This window comes from Lepidochelys olivacea, assembly GCF_965140295.1.
Source record: "Lepidochelys olivacea isolate rLepOli2 genome assembly, chromosome: 3".
In the NCBI taxonomy this organism is placed as follows: Eukaryota; Metazoa; Chordata; order Testudines; family Cheloniidae; genus Lepidochelys; species Lepidochelys olivacea.
In genome coordinates this window covers 191,841,110-191,863,244 of record NC_140413.1, presented here as the reverse complement: position 1 = coordinate 191,863,244, position 22,135 = coordinate 191,841,110, and the positions used below count along the sequence as shown (strand labels likewise).

The following is a 22,135-nucleotide window of genomic DNA, read 5'->3' as shown; positions in this document are numbered from 1 at the left end:
CATTGTTTTTATAATTAGATAGGGTTACCACGTTTTCCCAAAGGGAAAACATGACACCACTTGGGGCGGGCCCAAGGGCCACCCTGGGGCCCCCCTCTCTCTCCTGCAGGTGGGAGTGGCCCCAGCCCCCCCCCCCCGCAGTCCAAAGCTCCCCTCTACCTGCTGTGCACAGGGCCAGCCCAAGACCCCCTGCCACCTGCTCACGTGGGGCAGGGCAAGGCTGGCCCAGCCCCAACTGCCCCTGTCCCCTCCCACACCCCACACATTCCTCCGTGCCCTTCTAGGGGTCACATCCCACTTTTTGGGGAAACTGTTCATTTGTCCAGTTTGCTCTTGCCAACTGATGCTGACTTGGCAAGAGCGAACAGAGTTTTGCCAAAAAAAAAAAAAAAAAAAAAAAAAGGGCAGGACACGGCTTAAACAAGGGACTGTCCAGCCAAAACGGGTCACCCTATAATTACACTATCATGTCCCCATCAAAGAGTGGTTATTAAGAGCCTCCTCCCACCCTCCCAGGTCACATCCCTGGTCAGTGAATTGCTTCTTGAAGAGAGTTACAGTCACCGCTTGGCCAGTTTTAGCCACCAGAGAGCAGGATAGCGCTGTCCCAACGCCCCCACTCAGTATAAAGTGCTAACAGGCCAGGGCATTCCCGGTTCGGCCAGGGACTTTCTGCCCTGTGGGCCCTGGGCGAGCCACTTACCCTCCGTGCCTGCTACCCTGCTGCAACACGGGGCTGCCCCGCCCTGCCTCACAGGGGTGCTGTGAGGACAAAGACTCTAACGGCCGCGAGGCGCTACGGTGATGGGTTCCCACACAAGTACCTGAGGGAAGATAACCGCGGGGGCTCCCGTTGACACACACAGCAGCCCCTCCCCGGTACTTTCTATGAGCCCTTCTCCCGCTGCCCCTACGAACCAGCGACAGCCGCACCCACTCGCCCCTGCCCCCTCCCAGCGAGCGCCGAGACACAAGCCCCTGCTGCTCCTACTAGGAACAATCCCGCGGGAGGGCCCTACACGCGCGCCCAGCGATCCCGCGATCTCTCCCCGCGCTTTCTCGGCGCCTCACTGCCCGTTCTACTCAACCGCGCGCCCTTCTACATGCACGGTCCTAAAAAGCTTCAATCGAACCCCTACGTCATTCCAAGCGCCCAACCAATCGGCAGCAGGTAAAAACTGCGCCCGCGGGTCGGGAGCTGTGGGCGGGCACCGCCCTTGAGCGACAGCTCTGCGTGACCAATCAGCGAGGGTTGCGGCTCCGCCACCTCCCCCCTCTGCGGGCAAATCGCTGCTGGAGAGGAGGCGGGGCCTCCCGCTCCTCCTTGTCAGGGCAGCGCAGTAGACGGACAGGCCCGTTGTCCAATGAGAGGCGAGGCCGCCTGCGCAGCGACCGTGTTCGGAACCAATGGGCGCAGCAGCTGGGCGGAGGCCCGAGGTTTCCAAACGCTTCGCGGCGCCATGGGCTGAAAACTAAACCGAGATGGAATCTCCCAGTCTGAACCGGTTTGAGCCGGTTCCGAGTCTGTGGCACTAGGAGGGGGAGAAACGCTGCGCTCACTCCCTGCCGCCGCCGCCGCTGCCTCCGCCGCTGTGTGTGTGACCTGCTCACAGGGGAGCCCGCAGGGGGAGCCGCCGACACATCCACGGGGGCAAAGTTTAGTGCGAGAGGGGGGGAGATGGGGGTGAACTGAGCACCGGCCAGATCAGGGGGAGCAGCGGGGGCCCGGGCAGGCAGAGACTCAGCCAGAGGAGCCCGGGGCCTGGGGAGCGAGAGACCCGGGGCCCACCAACGCAGCGACTAAGCGGGGCCTGGGGAACTAGGGAATCAAGGAGCTCCAGGAAAGCAACGAGCCGGGGCTTGGGGAGCCAGAGCTGAGCAGCCGGGAAGGGAGGGGCTCCATCCCCTGCGCTGGGCGGCCTTGGCCCTGGAGCGGGGAGTTGGGGGCCGAGTCCTTGTAGGGCGAGCCAGGGGCAGCAGGGAGTAAGTGAGCCTGGCCAAGGGGCAGCAGCGCTGAGCGTGTGTCATACAACCAGCCCCGTGCACGCTTGTCTTGGAGGCGGTGGGGGAAGAAGGTTGACACCAATAAACGCTCAGTAGGGGAGAGGGCGCGCGTGTGTGTGATTTCTCCTATTTTTTTTTTTGTGTGGTTGGAAACTTCACCCTCCCGCCCGTATTTTTTTTTTTAAAGGCAGAGGCTGTAATAACTATTTAGGTAAGTAACTCTTAATACTGGGGGGGGGGTGGAAATCATGGGGTGCGGGGTCAGACGTATTGGGGGACAAAATGGGAGGCCAGAAAGGGGCCAGAAGCAGAAGGGGGGATGTGTGCGGAGGGCAGAAAGTCTGTGGGGTAGGAGAGGCACAGTGGGGTGTAAGACGCGGGGCGGGAGCATGGGGCTCCTTGGGGTACCACCGTGAGACGTGTCGGCTGTGCAATTGACTCGAGAGTACAGCTTCCACCACTGATGCCATGGATGTGGGGAAAGCAGGAGCGCGTGAGCAGATGTTGTTGGGAGGCTGCTGTGAGGGCTCGTGGGGGTAGATTATGGTCATTTTGTGCCCTTCATATAGGTGAAGGCTGGGGCTGGGGCTGGCGTTGAGAACTCGGGAAACTAGGGACATAATCTGTAAATTATTAGGAGTGGAAGTTTCCAGAAATATTTTTGTGTGTCTGTGCAGCAGTATTGAAACGTCCGCCTGGATCACGTGGGGTGGCCCTGTATACAACGCAGGGACCGAGAGGAGGGAGGGGCTGCAGTGTCCCTGCTGCTCTCTGCAAAGAAACCCACCAAACAGCCTCCTATTCCTAACTACCCTACACCACCCGCCCCCACCCCCCCGTCCGGTAGATACTTTAGTATTAACTACTTGCTAGGAAAACCGATTGGCGTGTAGTTGTGTGTTTTAATGGTATAAATGTTCCCATGTACTGCGGTATTCCTGCTGCTTTGCAAGGGAAGTCAGCAACGGCCTTTACATTGGGTGGGTGTGCGTCTGTGTGTTCACGTGTGTGTGTGTGTGCTGTATTCGTGCACATCAAATATCTTGCTGATAATAATTCCAATGAATTTACATTGAATTGGATAAATGTTGGGTAATGTGATGTGTCTGCAGCTTTGCAAGGAAATTTAACCAAAATTCTGCTACCCGTTATTGCTATACACACACGTATTCGGGGGAGGGAAACAAGCTCGTTCAGTAGCGTCTGGAACTGCGGTATTAACTTTAAAGTAAATGCGCTATATTTGTGTATGTGTCTATATTGGTGTATAATGCATGTGTGGTGTGCTGTGCATGTCTAATTGTGCATAGGCTGAACAGTTAGAAGAAACTGAACTTTTAATTGCGTGCTATAAATAATCACAGTTAGTGTGGAAGAGTGTGGTGGGATGCTGATTTGACTTTCATTGTAGTTAGAAGTGGAGCTGTTTGCTCGCTGAGTGGGGCGGGGTAACTGTATGTTTCTCCTACTTCTGTACTTAAATGAAGCGTGCTGCTGCCCCCGCGCAGCCCGAAGTAGCGTAGCCGTCTCTCTTTGTAGAGAGTTGTATTTGACCTAGAGTTTAACTCCCGTGTTTTAAGCAGATTTTTACTTGGTTTTTGCGTGTATGTTCTTCTTCACCCAGCCCAAATCATTTTTAAATTGCTATTCTAATCTCTTTATGAAACGGTAATCGGTACACTTGGTCTAAGTATTCTTGCACTTGATTGCACAAGGCCACTGAGACATCGGGTAGCTATATAAGCATTACGTTTCCGTTCTTCCGGGCTTCGGCAAGTGTCAGATTCTTCCCGTGTTTATTAATTTTCATAGTATTTGGTTTGTTTTCACTCCAGTTTTATTAGCACTGTTGTATTAATATATTTTGCCCTCTAGAAGCGTTTTTAGGTGCAGGCTGATCTATGGATGGGGGTGGGAGTCTAGCAGATTGCATACAATACTGTAGGCTTGATGTAGGCACATTATTGGGAGTAGGGAATCAAGTTAATCGCAGTTGGCATTGACCACAAAGCCGCCATTTTTGTATTTCAGTTCACCAGTAGGTAGGTCATTTTGAAGATAATACTGGGAGTGGCAAAGTGCTCTATTAGAAATGTTTCCTTTCTGCTTCCATGACTAATAACTAATAACTTCTAGTCACGTGGAGGCTGAAGAGCGCTCTTAAGACCGTTTTAAAGCAATTGGAGGCAGCTTACACCTAAATTGAATGTCAATTTAAACGTTGTTTAGATTTAAAAGCAGCTTTCCTACTTCACTGTTTAGCCATGTGCAGCAGATGCGAACGGAAGGGGGCGTGTCTGAAAGTGTATGCAGAGGAGGGGGGAGTTAAATGTAACTCGAAGATTATATGAATTGAATAGTTTTACTGCCTTTTTACCAGTTGGCACTTTGTCCAAGGAAGGAGGGGTTCAGGGTTAAAAAGAAGAATCTCACATTTCAAATCTGAAGAAGCAGAAAGAAATCATTTTTGAATCTGCCATTTGTATAACCATAGTGGGGTATGGAATTTGTATTTGGAATGAAGAAAAATTTGACAGCCGTGGTGGATTATTTAACTTCTTTGCACCATGGCCCTTTTCTGACAATAAAAATTACCACATGGCATGGGGGGGGGACCGAAGCCTGAACCCCCCCCCCCCAAGCCCTGCTGCCCTGGGTGGGGGGCCAAAGTCGAGCTCCTCTGCTCTGGGTGGAGGTCGGGGGGCCAAAGCTGAAGCCCAAGGGCTTCAGCCCCAGGCAGGGGGCCTGCAACCTCAGCCACATTACCCAGGGCTGAAGCCCTCGGGCTCCAGCTTTGGCCTTGGGCCCCAGCAAGTCTAGCCCAGCTCTTGAGACCCCATAAAAGCAGAGTTGGGACCCACTTTGGGGTCATGACCCACAGTTTGAGAACCACTGCTCTAATATTTACTTTTTGCCAGTGCACTAATCCTGGAGTGAATTGTCTGAGTTCAAAATAAAGATGTGCCCCTCTGGTATTGGAACACTTATTTAGCATGTTTGGTTATATAAATCCCAATGAAAGAAATTTTCTGAATGAGCGCTTCGATGCACTAGTCTCTCTCGCATTTTGTGTAGTAATTAGTTGGACAGACTTGGGATACAGCCTCTGTCTTCCTTTCTAAGCTAAACAATTCAACTTGGATGGCATAAGTTATACCTGGTTTCTTTTTAAACAAGAAATGGTAACTTTTTAATATACACTAGGAATTATTTGGGAAAGAAGATACAGATTACTTCCAGTAGTTTTGCTGGTGAATCAGGGGGACCTAATCCAACAATGTTTGTAGTATTAAGCTTGTTTTGAAATAGCCACAAGGACTATTAGAAGTTCTATGTTCAGCCTCCCAGATATCTCCAGTGCTTCTGCTGCTGTTCAGGGGTTTTGCTGCTGCTAGCCAATGTTATGGGTATAACTGAAATGGATGGTCATGCTTAATTTCACTCTGTAGCTGTATGGGGAAGTTATGAGCAAGAGGCTGAGGAATGGTAAAGCCATAGAAAACTCCCTTAATGGCAGAGGGAGTGTGTGTGAGTGAGAGTGAAAGCCCTTTCTCCCAGCAGACAAAGTGAATCATGAAGCTGATCAGATACCTACAAATCAAAGGTTGATATGCAAAGAGCCCCCAGCCACACTCCAGGATGATAATTCCCTTCCAAATAATACCTTAATCTGAGCTGAGCGTCTTGCCTTCACTGCTGTGGATGCCCCTCCAATCTTTTATCACTTTTTGGCTTGTAAAAGTCCTGTAAATTTTTCGAACTCTGGATTTTACTGCACTGTATTTTAATACATATGTATGTTTGGGTGGAAAATATGTTGTTGGTACGTTTATTCCTTTAGTGTGGGAGATCTTCACTGTCCCCTTTTAGTCAGATTTCTTTTTAATTAGAAGTGGGCAAGTAAGTTATGCTGAAAACTTAATGAATACATTTTGTGTTCTTCTGTTTGAAAAATTGCTCCTAAGCCTAGCACTAACTTCTCCAATTTACTTGTGTGAGAGATGCACCAAGAATTATTTCTCAATTGTGAGCAGTTCATTGCAAATATTTGAAGATTAGTCTGGGCTGCTGTTGATTGGATACATAGGTGACAGTTCAGTTCCACAAAAATCATAAAACTAGACTTCAAGCGTGCATATTTGATATGGAAATTCAAAAGTCTGTCTGAATATTCTTTAATATTAGTTTAAATTTAATTTTTTTTGGCAAATATTCCTGTCAATAAACTTATTTGCTAGAGTATTTGCAAAAAATTAACAAACAAAAAATTACCTCCAGTTGAAACAAATTAGTTAAATTTTAAACAGATATTTGCAAATTTTGTTATTAACCTAGCTTGGCTTTTAGTGTGGCTTGCTAATGCTGTAACATGTTGAATTCTGATTCTCATATCTACAGTCTTACCTTGAATTGGAATGGAAACTAAGGCCAGCTAAACTTAAGTTTATTCACACGTATTAAGTCTCTCAGTGTAAAATCTACTGCCAACCTGTTTGGCATTATAATTTGTAAGTTTTCAGATAGACATAGTCAATATTGAAGCTTTTCTAATATTTACAGTATTGCACTTTCATAATTCAACATGCGGTGACATTGACATATAATTTTATCTGCGAGGTCTAAGAAAAACTACACAGTTAAAAGTTTTCTTTCCAGTTTTGAAGTGAGATGGGTATATTGAACAGGTCGCTTATAAGCAGCTGTAGAAATAGTTTCCAGCAAGTTTGTAAGAAACTATGATTAACTTCTCTAATTTGATCTGATTCATTTTATTTTGCAGTAATCTATGCCAGCAATTATGACAATGTTAGCAGACCATGCAGCTCGTCAGCTGCTGGATTTCAACCAGAAATTGGATATCAATCTCTTGGACAACGTGGTGAATTGTCTGTACCATGGAGAAGGAGCCCAGGTAAAATATATGTCCAAAAATATGGAAGTCTTAATTCAAGAGTATTATAAAGTTGGCCTTATTAAAACTTTACATTAGTCTATAAATCCTTAGAGGAAAGCTAAGTCAAATAGTTCAATTCATTTCAAGTTCACCCAACAAATTTAAGCAAGGAGTGAAACCAGAGGGAATTTCATTCTGATATGACTAGAATTCTCATGGAAAGACTATTTGGTAGTATTGGTGACAAGGTACCTTACAAATTTGGCAGACTACCTGATGTTGATTTGTGTCCCAGTGTTTAAAGGAGGCTTTAAGATAAGACAAACATGAAGAGAACATTTATATCTAAAAGGATCTGCTTACCCAGTCGTTCTTCTGTTGTTGAAGGTATAGAAAAGTGTGCTTTGATAAGAGCGGTATCCATCACAGCCCAACTTCTATACTTTATTCCTGCAGGGAAGTCATAATCATGCCATATTTGACATTCTGTTAGCATGAAAATAGTTGTGATGTCACAAATTCACCATTGACTTCACTCCAGGATCATATTTAAGGGAGAAACCTTTTGTTTAAAATAACTCTGGTTATTGTACATAACAAAAGACATTATAAAAATGCATGTGATGTCTGGACTCTTCTTTCCTTTATACTCCTTCTTTTGCCACTCTTTCCATGTACATCCAGTGGATTGAGACTTTTGGCACTTCGTACTCACTGTATTTTAAAGTTGCTTTATGCTACCTGTCTAAGAGTGAACCTTTTATGGCCTTTTAAAATCAGTTTATGTAAGCACTATATAAAAGCTAGGTCTTTCATTTTTAAAGATAAGTATTGCTCAAACAATACTAACACGTCTGTTTTTCTGGCATACTTTTGTTGTTTTATAATACTTGTACAGTGTCACAGATTTTGTGGCAAGTAATGGCTTGTAGCTAGTATCCCACCCTAAAGTATCAAACATTGAACAAGACTTGAAGAATGTGACAGTATCATAAAGAGGCTAAATATTTGTAACCTAACACTTCTTCTGTCCCCTTTCCCAGATCCCCCTTACTAAAATAAATAAAACCAACCACACATATACCCACTTTGTATATTGGTACCCCCATAAAGGGCAGTCTGCTATGCCAGTTTTCTTAGTGTAGATTCTTATAGATGCTAAAATCCATTGTTTGACCTTGTGTACATCTTCTGGGATGTGTACAATGTGTGAGCTCCTTTCCAAACTTAAGCTGTCACAAGTTTACGTTCATAATATGACAATTTCTCATATACTCTGAAGCTCTGAAATTTCTTATGCAAAGTAACATAGTATGGACTCCTAAATATTTGCTATTTAAATAGTATATGCAGCAAGTCTTAAAGGAGCTCTTAAGATATCTGCTTTCTGTTTAGTATTCAGCATTGAGGATATATTCCAGTTGTAATTCCTCCTAACATCTAATACCAATTCAACAAAAGAATACTAAACAATTTTGTTGAAAAAAATGCCATTGCTCTGTCAATGAAAGAGATTGAGTGGTTCCATTTATAAATCAAATGGGTACAATTTCATTGGATTTGTGGGTCTTTTAAGCTTTTGACACTTAGATAAGCTAATGGCAAAAGAATTGAAAAAGGAAAATGAACTAAAATTGTCAAAAACAATTATATGCTTAAACAGTTTGCATCAGAGCATAAATACATGGCTTCTTTATGAAAAGTCTCAGTATGTAGTGTATTAAAAAGTGTGTATTCCTGTGGAAGCACACATTTTCCAGTGACAGGTTTCAGAGTAACAGCCATGTTAGTCTGTATTAGCAAAAAGAAAAGGAGTACTTGTGGCACCTTAGAGACTAACCAATTTATTTGAGCACAGGCTTTCGTGAGCTACAGCTCACTTCATTGGATGCATCACGAAAGCTTGTGCTCAAATAAATTGGTTAGTTTCTAAGGTGCCACAAGTACTCCTTTTCATTTTTCAGTGAGTATCTTCATATTACTGACTCTCGTATGTATATTTCCACAACAAGCACTAGTACCAGCAGAAGCACTGCCTCTAAAAGACAGACTTGGCACAGAGCACAGCTTCAAAACTGGCTCAAGCAATAGGAATGCAAAGTTAGCTGAGATGAAGTTATTTAAAATTTCTTCTCTTAAACATTAAAGACTTCCGTGCTTCCTCCCCTGAAACCACTTACATGTGGAAAAAATGTCTCTGTCCTTAAGGCTCACTTTTGCCATAGTGATTACAAAACCCTCAGCCTGCTTATCAGGTACGCAAGTGAGAAACTATGAATGCCCATCTTCCCCCTCCTTTCTTTTCCTGTTTACGTTATTCTTACTAACTTCATCATTCCTGCCTTTCCCCAAGTTAGATCTTTTAAAGTTATGATTATTGAGTTCTGTATTTTGATCTGAATGTAAAATATATAAAATTCTATACAGGTGTCTTAACTCAGCCCCACCATATTTATTTTGTCCATCTTGTTTGCCATCTGTTGGACATGTAGATTTTGAGCCCTCTGGGCCAGGGGACTGTCTTTCTTATATGTGTGTACATAATGTATGTAAGGTACATAATATGCTTATTTCCAGTGACTTAAGAATACAAATGTCTTAGTGCAACTGTATTCTGAAAAGTAACTGTAAAAATGCACATACTTATTCAACAGATCTGCTCCTTATGTTCAGTCAGGCCTATTTGCTAATTTGAGTGACAAAAAGTAAGCTTTAACTGTGTTATACTTGGGAGAGTGAGGTAGATTCTATTAGGCCTTTTATGCGCCATTGTTTAGTATGGCAAAAATTTCAAACCTGCCTTCTCATAAAATCAGGTGCCAAACACCAGGTTTCCATTGATTGCAGTGGATTTGTTGGTAATTGCGTTTTTTCCAGAAGTGCCCAGTTACTTGGCTTTCTAAGTGTGGATCTAGGAGTCTGATCTTAAGCACTCAAATATATAAACTAATCTAAATTTCATATAGTTATTTTGCACACCCACTGAAGACAGGATGGATGGACAGGTCACCGAGGGTCTACTTTGGCCTGTATAATCCTTATTAATAGGGCTGTCAATTAATTGCAGTTAACTCAAGCGATTAACTCAAAACAAATTAACTCGATTTAAAAAAAATAATCACTATTAATCACAGTTTTAATCGCACAGTTAAACATAATAAATTCCAATTGGTATTCTATTATTAAATATCGGTTTTCTACATTTTCAAATATATTGATTTCAGTTACAACATAAAGTGGTCATTGCTCACTTTATATTCTTGATTACAAATATTTGCACTGTAAAGGTAAAAAATTGTATTTTTCAATTTACCTCCTACAAGTACTGTAATCTCTTTATCATGAAAATGCAACTTACACATGTAGAATTTTGTTGTTACATAACTGCTCTCAAAAACAAAACAATGTAAAACTTTGGAGCCTACAAGTCCACTCAGTCCTACTTCTTTTTCAGCCAATCACTAAGATAAACAAGTTTGTTTACATTTATGGGAGATAATGCTGCCTGCTTCTTATTTACAGTGTCACCTGAAAGTGAGAATAGGCGTTTGAATGGCTCTTTTGTAGCCAGTGTTGCAAGGTTTTTACATGCCAGTTATGCTAAACATTCATATGCCCCTTCATGCTTCAGCCACCAATCCAGAGGACATAACTATGTAAGTGGGGGAATGGCCCCGCTATTGTGGGGAACTTTTCTGGCTTACACACTACTCTGGTGAAATTGGCTAGCAAAAGAATCTGAGTCCTTGCTCCTACTCCCCTTACCCAGAGGCCTGCCTGACCTCAAGGACTCCCCTTCCCCTCTCCTGTGTAGCAGAGTTCTTGTAACCCTAACAAGACTGGGTCCAGAATTCCTGCAGGGCTTGACCCCCAATCTTGTTGTGGTCACTTAAGACAGGGGCTAAGGTGTCCCCTGTCCAGGATTTTCTTTTCGCATTGAATGCTTCCCTGACCCCACTGATGTTACATATAGTTCAAAGCAAATACAATTATTAAACAGCAACCAATTTAAAAAAAAAAAATTGGAAAGGTTAAAGGAAAACACATAACCACACTCTGTGAGCACGGGGGAAACAAAAACATCTGTCTCTGGAGGATAAGGGAAATTCAGTCTGTTCCTCGCACGTGCCGGGCCCTGGCTGTGCCGCAGGCATGCAACAGGTCAGACACTTGCTGTGGCAGTGGCCGCATACCCTCAGGCTCTAGATCGGGGTGGGCAAACTTTTTGGCCTGAGGGCCATATTGGGGTTGCAAAACTTTATGGAGGGTCGGATAGGGAAGGCTGTGCCTCCCCAAACAGCCTGGACCCCGCCCCCTCCCACTTCCTTCCCCCGACTGCCCCCCTCAGAACCCCCAACCCATCCAAACCCCCCCCCCCCCCCGCTCCTTGTCCCCTGACCGCCCCCTCCAAGGACCCCACTCCCTATCTAACTTCTGTGCTCCCAGTCCCCTGACTGCCCTGACCCCTATCCACACCCCCGTCCCCTTTCTGCCCCCCTCCCGAACCTCTGTCCCAGCCAACCGCTCCCTGTCCCCTGACTGCCCCCCCCACCCCCCCGGACCCTCTGCCCCTTATGCACCCATTCCCCGCACCATGCCGCTCAGAGTGGCAGGAACTCACAGCCATGCCACCGCACTGCCCAGCAGGAGCGGTGGGCCAAAGCGCTGGTGACACAGCGCGCTGAGGGGGAGGGGGGACAGCAGGGGAGGGGCCGGGGGCCAGGAGCTCAGGTTTGTCCACCTCTGCTTTAGATGGTAGGACCTTTCTTCCCAGTGCCAGCCAGCCCCCACCTGCCCCAGGCCTGCAAGACCTCTTGGCTGGTGGCGTCTCCTCCTTGCTTTGCTCTGCTCTGCTGCTCACTATGCTTGGCTCTGGACTGCTCCAGCCCCAGCTTCGCTCTGACTCAGCACTGTTGCTGTTCTGCCTCCAGCTCAGCTCCCTGGGCTGCTCCACTTGCCCTTCTGGCTGGCATGGCTCTGCTCCCCAGCTCAGCTTGGGCTCCTGCTCTGTCCTTAGCTCAGCCCACACTGGCCATTGTCGGCTCCAGCTCTCACAGAGGATGGGACCCCCAGGCTTCTGAGTCCATCATTGGCCTGTCTGTCCTGTCAATGAGGCTGACCTGGAGCTTTGGCCTCTCCCCATTGGACCTGGTACTGTCAGTCTCAGGGTCCTGATTTCTCATTGGCCCTTCCACTTCCTTTTGGTACTGGGAGATGGCCAACCAAAAAACCCCACTAAGTTTCAGTAAGGGGTCCACAATCCCCTTAGATTTCCATACCTATGATGTTGATTAAAAAAAATGCATTAATTAAATTTGTGACTGAACTCCTTTGTATGTCTCCTGTTCTGATTTTTTTTTTTTACCTGCATCCTGCCATATATTTTATGTTATGGCAGTCTTGGATGACAAACCAGCACGTTGTTCAATTTTTAAGAACACTGTCACTGTAGATATGACAAAATGCAAAGAAGGCACCAATGTGAGATTTCTAAAGGTAGCTACAGCACTAAACCCAAGATTTAAGAATCTAAAGTGCCTTCCAAAATCTGAAAGGGACAAGGTGTGGAACATGTTGTCAGAAGTTTTAAAAGAGCAACACTCCAATCCAGAAACTACAGAACCCCAACCACCAAAAAAGAAAATCAGCCTTCTGTTGGTGGCATCTGACTTGGATAATGAAAATGAACGTGTGTCAGTCAACATTGCTTTGGATTGAACCAATCATCAGCATGGAAGCATATCCTCTGGAAGCTGAAGCATGAAAGGGCATACAAATGTTTAGCATATCTGGCACATAAATACCTTGCAATGCCAGCTACATCAGTGCCATGTGAACTCCTGTTTTAACTTTCAGGTGACATTGTAAATAAGAAGCGGGCAGCATTATCTCTCATAAATGTAAACAAACTTGTATGTCTAAGCAATTGGCTGAACAAGAAGTAGGACTGAGTGGACTTGTAGGCTCCAAAGTTTTACATAATTTTGTTTGAGTGCGGTTAGGTTTAAAAAAAAAAAATTTGCACTTTTAAGAAAAAGAGATTGCACTCCGGTATTCTATGAGATGAATTGAAAAGCACCATTTTTTTCCTTTTTTCAGTGCAAATATTTGTACTCAGAAACATGAAGTGAGCAACGCATTGTGTGTTGTTGTAATTGAAATCCATATATTTGAAAATGTAGGGAACATTCATAAATATTTAAATAAATGGTATTCTATTCTTGTTTAACAGTGCTGTTAAAACTGCGATTGTGATTATTTTTTATCTCTCAATTAATTGCAACTAATTTTTTAAATCATTTGATAGCCCTAGTTATTAATGGTTGTAATGAGGGAGAAGGAAAGAATGCAGTGTTGTCTTTAGAAATACCTCTTTTTACTTGTAAGGCAACAGAAATCAAGACCATAAATGTGGAGCCCCTTGATATTGCTTTAAAGTCACTCGAGTACAATAATACTATTTCATATTTGCTCAATTCTTTACCTGAAGAACTTAAGTGCCTTCTATTTCAGGATGCAGTGGGTTCTAATGCAAGTAGAGTAATGTAAGTACTTGCACTAAAGCCTGTGAGATACAGGAGGTCAGACTAGGTGATCTATTGGTCCCTTCAGGCCTCAAGTTCTATGAATATATGAAAGCTTGTAAATTTAGAGTATTAAGTAGAACTTATTCTGAACATTTTCTCTTTATGGACTAATTCCATTCCATTCTGGTTTGAGAGAATGCCAAAGTGTTAGTTAACAAAACTTGCTGACCCAAAGAGTCAGAAAACATTTGATGTGATCTGTTGCTCCTGGCGTAATTCAAACCGCTTTTGGTTTTAATGTGGTAAGTGTTTAAACTGTTCAAAAAACATTTTTGTTTTAACCTTTTTTAAATTTTATTTTATTACTGTAAATAGCTTCTAAAATGCATTTAATTGTGTTTTGTTATCCTTCTTTAGCAAAGGATGGCACAGGAAGTCTTGACTCACTTAAAAGAACATCCTGATGCATGGACCAGAGTTGATACTATTTTGGAGTTCTCTCAGAATATGAACACCAAAGTAAGCACCTGGTCTTTAATTGACTTTTCTCCCTTTCTTCCATTCATAAACTTTGAGGAAGGTATCTCATTTTTAGCATTAGCTTTTGTTGCTTCAAACCACATTTTTTATTGTTTTATTCCTAAAATTGCCTTAAATTTAACTCTACCATAAATAGGCCTAGCATTTAAGTTTCCCTTTACATTGACACAGTTTTCTTAAGGAAGAGATAAATTAGAAATAAAGTATTTCAAGGCACATGCAGAATTCATATGAGTTTGGTATATGTACAGATCTGAGTAATATAAAATTTGCTAGGGCCAAATTTTGTCCTTGAATAAATGTTTGCTGTCATTATTGGGAGCCATGTGCACATAACTGAGGGCAGAATTTGTTCCTAAGTATTTTGAAGGTAGAGCAGAACACACAATGATCAGATTGGGATTATTTGGGGCAGTCTAATCCATACAAGCAAGGCACCCCAAACACTTTGTAGTGTTGGCTATAATCTGTATTGGCTTGCAGAGCACACTAAGTTGTACAACTTTTTAAACCTGCCACCATTATAGTGACTGATTAAGGGGACAGAACTCAGTTTTTATTTGCAATTCTACATGTTTTACTCTAAGACTTCTAAGCAATTTGAACAGAAGAGTTGATCAAAATGTGTTTTGACTGTCTTAAGTTTGACTCACACTTCTCTTTAATTTTAAAGTAATTTTTATGCATGGTTTTCTGCTTGATACACGTTACTTTAATATACTTTGTGTTCGAACAGAAAATAGCCATGTTCAGGTATGTTTCTGAATTCAGATAGTATTCATGAAACAGTCCTAACTTTTTAAAATTTATTCTGTAAATTTTAGGGGAAAACAGTTTAAGAACTTCCTCAAAGTGCTAACCTTTAAGTAACAGTGTTTGCCTGTTTGCTTGCCTGGTAAACTTTGCTTTTTATACTGACAGACATTACTAATGTTTAAGTTGATTTATCAACAGTATTTTTAAAAACTCAAATTTGTCTTGTGAAAAATGAGATGATTAGAGGAACAGAAAGAAAGCAACAGGTAAAGAATTCTTCAATTTACATAAATTGCAAATGATTTGGTGCTAAATTTATGCACTATGACATTTGGCTTTTATGCAATCATATTTTATCTTTAAAGCTGTTAACACTATCTGATATTAATCATAATGTTCCATTATGTTGATTGCTTGTAATAGGAAGAAAAGGGGTGTCTTCCTGTGCAACTGACACAGCTAGGCTTTGACGGCAGGCCTCCACAAGGTCTACCCTTTTGATTCCCTTTAACTGAATTCTGTTCATCAATTGTTTTTGTTTCTTGGGAGGTGGGAGGGAAAGGGGATTCAATGCATAGAATAAGTAATTAATAAGGGTACCATAGAAATTTCTGCCATAGGGATCATTTCATGCATTTTTTCATTTAGTCTTTGCTGTTCTGTCCCTCACCTTCATAACTCAGCAGTCGATTTGTGCAATGCTTCTGATATTTAGCATAAGATAAAACCAGAGACTAAATAACTACTAGAAAAACATTACCTGAATTTTGAGTGCTACATAAATGTGCTTGTACTTTTTATAGACATCTATACATTACTGGAATAAAATCCAAGATGTTTAGAATTAGACAGTATTTGCAATTCTGGGCTGAAAAGAATTCCACCTATTGGAGCAGGGCAGGTACTTGAAACACAGTGCCAGAAATGACTGACGATAAAATAAAACAAGGCTTAAAAAGACTATATCGTCCAGGATAGGGACTGGGAGCCATCAGCATCTATTCCACAAGGTGGCTTACATAGTCTTCTAGCATGGTATGCCAGGAGGGTGGATTGGACACAGTAATGATGTTGAGGCATTTGCCTTCTCTGTTTCAGTTCATGTGCAAGTGGTACAGCAAAGTTGAAGCTGGCAAGGTTCGCTTTGCTTCTTTCTTATACGTAAACTGGGAGAAGTAAATGCGTAAAAAATTAGTGGACAGAAAGGGTAAAAGACAAGGAATCTAGAAAAGGAAATAAATGAAAAACAGGATAATGGTTAGACATTTGCCTGTATCATTAAAAAGTTATGAATTAAGTTTGTCTGGAAGTCTCGGGTCACTTTTTGTGTGTGTGTGGGCAGGGGTGGGGGATCTAACAAAAAGTTTCCATCCCCCTTTCAAAGCAAATTGATTTGATTTGTTGAAAATACAGCTCTCGGGAGTTGTTAAGGAAGTAAAGATACAGTTTTGGTTAGCCATTAGCTTTAAGTGTATTATTAATGTGACTGCAGCCATACAATTTGGGAACTTTAAAGTGGTTCAGAGCTGCTTTGGGAATGTTAATACTGCCTGATATCAGTGTTCAACCATTGAGTTTAGGTTGACTTTTATCACCAGCTTTTATACTTTTTTTGTTTTTGTTAGCTTCTGTTTACCTGTAACAGAAACAGAGGCTATACCTATAAAACTATTTTAGTTGCTGAGGTTGCTTGCTATAAAGTAGAGCATGCTGTTTTAAAGAAACTGTATGCTTGTGAATCATTCTCCTATACAAATGTTTCCTTGGCTTCACTTCAGCTAGTGTTAGTTGTACAAATTTAAAAACAAAATCCAGAAGATAAACATTTACTACTGATTATGAAAAAAAATTGGCATTTGTTTTCTGTAATTGCAGAATAACTATGTACAATGTTTTTGAAGTCTAAGGAATATTCTGCAATGTGGAATTATTGAGTGAAACAGGCAAAAATGGGTAGCGAGCAGGAAGGCATATAGAAGTAAACACTGTCAAGATGAGAACAGCAAAAACGTTAATGTTTTTGGGTACAATGTAGTTTGGGACAGTCTATATTGTGCTGTTAAAGTGTGCAGTTTACATGATCCCTGTGGTTGAAATGCTAATGAATTCTACTTTGTATAACAACTAACCATTTTAAAGATGAACTCTTATTCTCAGCCAAACTCTAGTCATACTACTAGAAAGACATGAATAAGTTTACCTTTCAGGCATTGGTACTGTCTTCCTCCCTAAGCAACCACTGACTAAAGAAACAAAAAATTCCTTTTCCCTTTTTTCCTTTCTGTCTGTTCACTTTTAAAGTGCATGACCTATTAAGTTGCTGGTCATGCCAGAATTCTCTTTACTACTTATGGTGAGTAGGCAGTAAGGACAAAATGGATTGAATGAAGTGGCCTCCCCCCTGCCCCAATAAACTCTTTCCAAATTTTTGGGTCAGAGCTCAGGAAGCAATACCTGAAAGGTAAAAGGATTTCAGAGTGCATGTTAAAATTTTAATTACTTTTGACTGAGCAAAAAAGATCATCTTTAAATTGTAGAAATAGCTTCCGTAGGGGTGGGGATTGAAATTAAGTAAACCTGTGGGTTGTCTTGCTGTTCCTTAAGTAACACACCAGTAAAGTTTGGGAACCACTTTCTTTAGAAAGTGCCAGTGACAATACATATAATGCTAAGCCAAGATTTTTCATCTCAGAGGGATAGTAGAGGAAACCATCCATCCAAGCTGCTAAATTTTTTAGGAGCCTGGTGGTTTTAATACTTGAACATATGAGCAGTCATTTATGTTATGAATTCATATCTGGCTGCTACTTTCTCTTCTACAGATAGCCCCTTTGGCTGCCAAATGGCTTTTTTTATTTCTCCTCCTGGTGTGAGCATGATCAAACAGCAGGACTTATTTAGAGTAGCAAACAATAAAAACAAGAAAAATGCATGAACAACTCAGTAAATGGGTGAATAGACTTTATTTTTAACTAAATTTGTTAGTTTAATATTTTTGAAGTCTTAGATGTTAAGTGTGAATGTTTGCTTGAATGAGAATCCTAAAAGTTATTGTTAGTCCTACAATAACATACTCACATAATGCTCTTCTCCAATTTTCAGTATTATGGACTTCAAATTTTGGAAAATGTGATAAAAACAAGATGGAAAATTCTTCCAAGGAACCAGTGTGAAGGTAGGAAAATACACTACATTTTGTATGATGATTTTGAATTTGATAGTTAACTATGTTTGTTGACATCTAAATAACTTTCAATTTCAAATATAGTTAGTTTGTCTTTTGGATTTAGTAGATGAGGGATCCATACTGTAACATTTGTGAGCCTAGCAGGAAAAGTTTTCTATTCGTTACAGGGCTGATTAGCAGAGATGCTGAGCACCTGCAGCTTCCATGAATTGTAATGATGTTGTAGAGAGTGCTTAGCACTCTGATAATCAGGCCATAGATGTGTCTGCTGACCATTATAGAGCTCCTTAGGTAGTTTAAAAAAAGAGATGTGTAAGTTGTTTTGGCAATTTTATTCAAAATAACATTGCTTTTTTGCTCTTAAAGAAATTTTGAACTCATGACTCAGTCTTGATTCTTGGATCTATTCTCCTTTCTCTCACTAGTCTACAGCAGGGGTTCTCAACCTCTTTCTTTCTGAGATCCCCTCCCAGCATGCTATAAAACCTCCACCATCCACCTGTGTCACAACAACTGATTTTCTGCATGTAAAAGCCAGGGTCGGCATCAGTGGGTAGCAAACAGGGCAATTGCTTGGGGCCCTAGGCCACAGGGAGCCCCGTGAAGCTAAGCTGCTCAGGCTTCAGCCCCAGATGATGGCACTCGGGGCCTCTGGCTTCAGCCCCATACAGTGGGGCTTTGGCTTTCTGACCTGGACCCCAATGAGTCTGATGCTGGCCTGCTTGACGGACCCCCTAAAACCAGCTCATAGCCCTCCAGGGAGCTCTGGACTTCAGATTGAAAACCACTGGTCTACAGCACAAGTTGGGGGGGAGGGATAGCTCAGTGGTTTGAGCATTGGCCTGCTAAACCCAGGGTTGTGAGTTCAATCCTTGAGGGGGCCATTTAGGGTTCTGGGGCAAAAATTGGGGATTGGTCCTGCTTTGAGCAGGGAGTTGGACGAGATGCCTCCTGAGGTCCCTTCCAACCCTGATATTCTATGACTTTAAAAATTGCAGTGGTTATTATAACTGATGAGATGTTGTCCTTTGCCAGTGAGAAGGAATAGTTGGTCCATCAAGATGTTTCTAGCTCAGGCAAGTCAGGAAATTTGGACCTTAAACTAATTTCCAGGTAGTGTTAGCTATGTAAAAAAACTCTTGACAATGGTTGTAATCGTTCTAAACTTCTTATACTCTTTTGTTACTGGTAGTGGTTTTTGTAAAACATTTGTGAAGTTCCAGGAGACTTAAAAGTATAATTTCTGCTGTGATTTTTCACAGTGAAGTTTTGTGATGCCACATGGACTTGTGCTGCTGCTTCTCTTCTGCTAAGCACTGCAGTTTCCAGGTTTTAAAGAGGACCTATTCTTGATGAAGAGTACTATCTGATGAAGACTAATGAAAAAAATCATTGTTTCCCATCCCATGTGATATTTTTGTCCATTTTTAAGATTCTCGCTCCAACAATAGATGTGGAAGTGGAGTTTGTTTGTGACATCAGTAGAGGGAAGTCACACAATCTCTCAGGAAGTGGCGTCAAAGCCAAGATAAAAACACTAATCTCTGTAAAACTTTAGAGAAATTTTCAGGGCTCTAAAGGGACATCTTCAACTTGAAATCTAGTAAATTTTAACAGTAGGTTTGGGTACTATGCTTGTTTAATTTTGTTTGCTTTTTTCTAAAAAAAAAAACAAAAAACAAAAAACCAAAAAACAACAAAACTTCTTGCTGTGTGTAAGACAAGCAAAATGGGTCACTGAGAATAGAGAATTGGTACAGGCTATATATGAAGTTTAGTCAGATGAACACGTTTAATAGATGTTCAGATGGTAGAGGATGGAACCATTGGCCGGGCATAATTTACTATGTAGATTTATTTTAAATTGGGGGGAAGAAATTGGCTGTAAACATGCTTATTTGATTCAAGAAGACAAACACAGAAGGCAGAGAATAAGGAAGTTGAAATTTTGAATAGGATTGTTGTGGGAAAGATTGTTGGATAAAAACTAAGATGCCCACAATATCAGATAGGGTCCCCAAGTAAAATAAGCTCTCTGTTCCTCTCCTCTTGCCCCACTTCTCTATACAGTGCTTACCATAGTTGCTCTCCTTCACCCACTCTGTGTTCACTTGCAAAACAGTTGGCAGCTTGATTGAGATATTTGATGCTTATTCAGACTTCCTTACAATTGGAGCTGGAAGGTGAGGGAAAGCTGGGGGGTCAGCAATTGATGCTGAGGATAGAGTAGTTACTAACTCAGCACCGCTTGTGGCCCCTAGTGGAGAGAGGCAGGGGTAAAACAGTAGGTGGCAACAGTCCCAACATCACAAGATGTGGTAAAAGCTCGGGATATCTGGTGCAGGAGTGAACTGGTTGACCAAATATAACACATTTTCATGAGTAAATTACTTAAACATGCATTGGATTAATGAGTTCACAGGCCAGATAAAACCAGTTGTGTGAGAGGTATGGGGGGAGAGAGCGTGTAGATTGCCGTTTAGACCAAACTGTCTTAGATGTTACTTGTAACAGTAGATGATAATCACTCTATTGAAAATCACACTCGTCTACACTGTACTCTTTAATTTCATTTGTCTTGTGGCAGATTGGGACTATCAGTCCAATATTAGGGCTGGGATTGTATTTTACTTTCAGCTACTGCTATAATAATGATCATAGTTGGACTAGTGGCTAAAAAAACTAAAATATAACCCTAGTTCTAAAACTAAACAATCTACTTCTGTTTTTTCCTCTGTTTTCTGCCCTACATCCTGGGAACTGTTCCGGGAACGGGAGAGGGGCCGGATATGCGGAGTTGTGGTATGGCTCTGTGGCTCCATCTTTTTGGCTTTAGCAGCGTCAGATAGAGGAGGGGTAGAGCCTGCTGAATGGGTATTTCAGCTCTGCCGTTTTTTCATCTATTTTGCCTTCTAAACTAATGGCTGGGACCTGATAGCAGGGAACTGCACTTTTCCAACCTTCATCTGGCTATCTAATTGCCCAGCAAGCTGAACATACTGAGGCCTGCTCAGTTTGACCCAGTCATCCAGTTGAAGGGCAAGACTCTCTCTAGTGGGTAGAAGTAAAATACAGGGCCAGATTTAAGACTGACTTTTTAGGAGTTTGCCCTTCAGTAACAAAATAAGCAATATGACACCCAATACTTCGGAACGAGAAGCTGGATATGAGTCAACAGTGGGCCGTTGTTGCCAAGAAGGCCAATGGCATTTTGGGATGTATAAGTAGGGGCATTGCCAGCAGATCGAGGGACGTGATCGTTCCCCTCTATTCGACATTGGTGAGGCCTCATCTGGAGTACTGTGTCCAGTTTTGGGCCGCACACTACAAGAAGGATGTGGAAAAATTGAAAAGAGTCCAGCGGAGGGCAACAAAAATGATTAGGGGGCTGGAACACATGACTTATGAGGAGAGGCTGAGGGAACTGGGATTGTTTAGTCTGCGGAAGAGAAGAATGAGGAGGGGGGATTTGATAGCTGCTTTCAAGTACCTGAAAGGGGGGTTCCAAAGAGGATGGCTCTAGACTGTTCTCAGTGGTAGCAGATGACAGAACAAGGAGTAATGGTCTCAAGATGCAGAGGGGGAGGTTTAGGTTGGATATTAGGAAAAACTTTTTCACTAGGAGGGTGGTGAAACACTGGAATGCGTTACCTTGGGAGGTGGTGGAATCTCCTTCCTTAGAAGTTTCTAAGGTCAGGCTTGACAAAGCCCTGGCTGGGATGATTTAGTTGAGGATTGGTCCTGCTTTGAGTAGGGGGTTGGGCTAGATGACCTCCTGAGGTCCCTTCCAACCCTTATATTCTATGATCCTATGAATCAGGTAATTTTAATTACAATCTTATTTTCACAACGCTTACCGTCTTCTGGCTGGATTTTCGCAGTAATTTTTACTGAAACGTAGTTAAAGACATAATGACTTATAATCGTGAAAGCTGGGGTTGCCCGCTATTTTCAGATGGAAAAAACATTGGTTTCTACTGGTAGCTACAGCACTTCTCAGTATCATGGCTGTTAAAATCAGGTCTGGATTGAAGTGTGAATGGAAGAAAACAATGTTATTGGAATGACCTGACTTAAAGATTTGGGGAGATAAGTCTGTGGGGAGATAAACCAATGCCATGTACCATTGGAAAGCTGAACCTCTTAATTTTTCCTTCGGGGTACAGCATTTGTTTCTAGTCTTATTTGTGAGAGAAAAACTAATTAAACTGTTTAAAAATTATTATT

General features: G+C 42.2%; 1 protein-coding gene across 3 annotated transcripts in view; it reads left to right on the top strand.

The window, feature by feature from the left end:
• The first annotated feature begins 1,465 nt into the window (after window positions 1–1,465).
• XPO1 (exportin 1) overlaps window positions 1,466–22,135 on the top strand; it is a 78,526-nt gene continuing 57,856 nt past the window's right edge. Inside the window, exons 1-5 of one of the 3 annotated variants that reach the window (XM_084622330.1) lie at window positions 1,466–1,656; window positions 2,192–2,215; window positions 6,785–6,916; window positions 13,843–13,944; window positions 17,824–17,896. In XM_084622330.1, coding sequence (XP_084478456.1) covers window positions 6,791–6,916; window positions 13,843–13,944; window positions 17,824–17,896 — 301 coding nt within the window. In that variant the 5' untranslated portion in view covers window positions 1,466–1,656; window positions 2,192–2,215; window positions 6,785–6,790. Of the gene's footprint in view, window positions 2,216–6,784; window positions 6,917–13,842; window positions 13,945–15,144; window positions 15,209–17,823; window positions 17,897–22,135 lie in introns of those variants that run through there. The other 2 variants (XM_084622329.1, XM_084622331.1) reach the window with 2 other exon arrangements.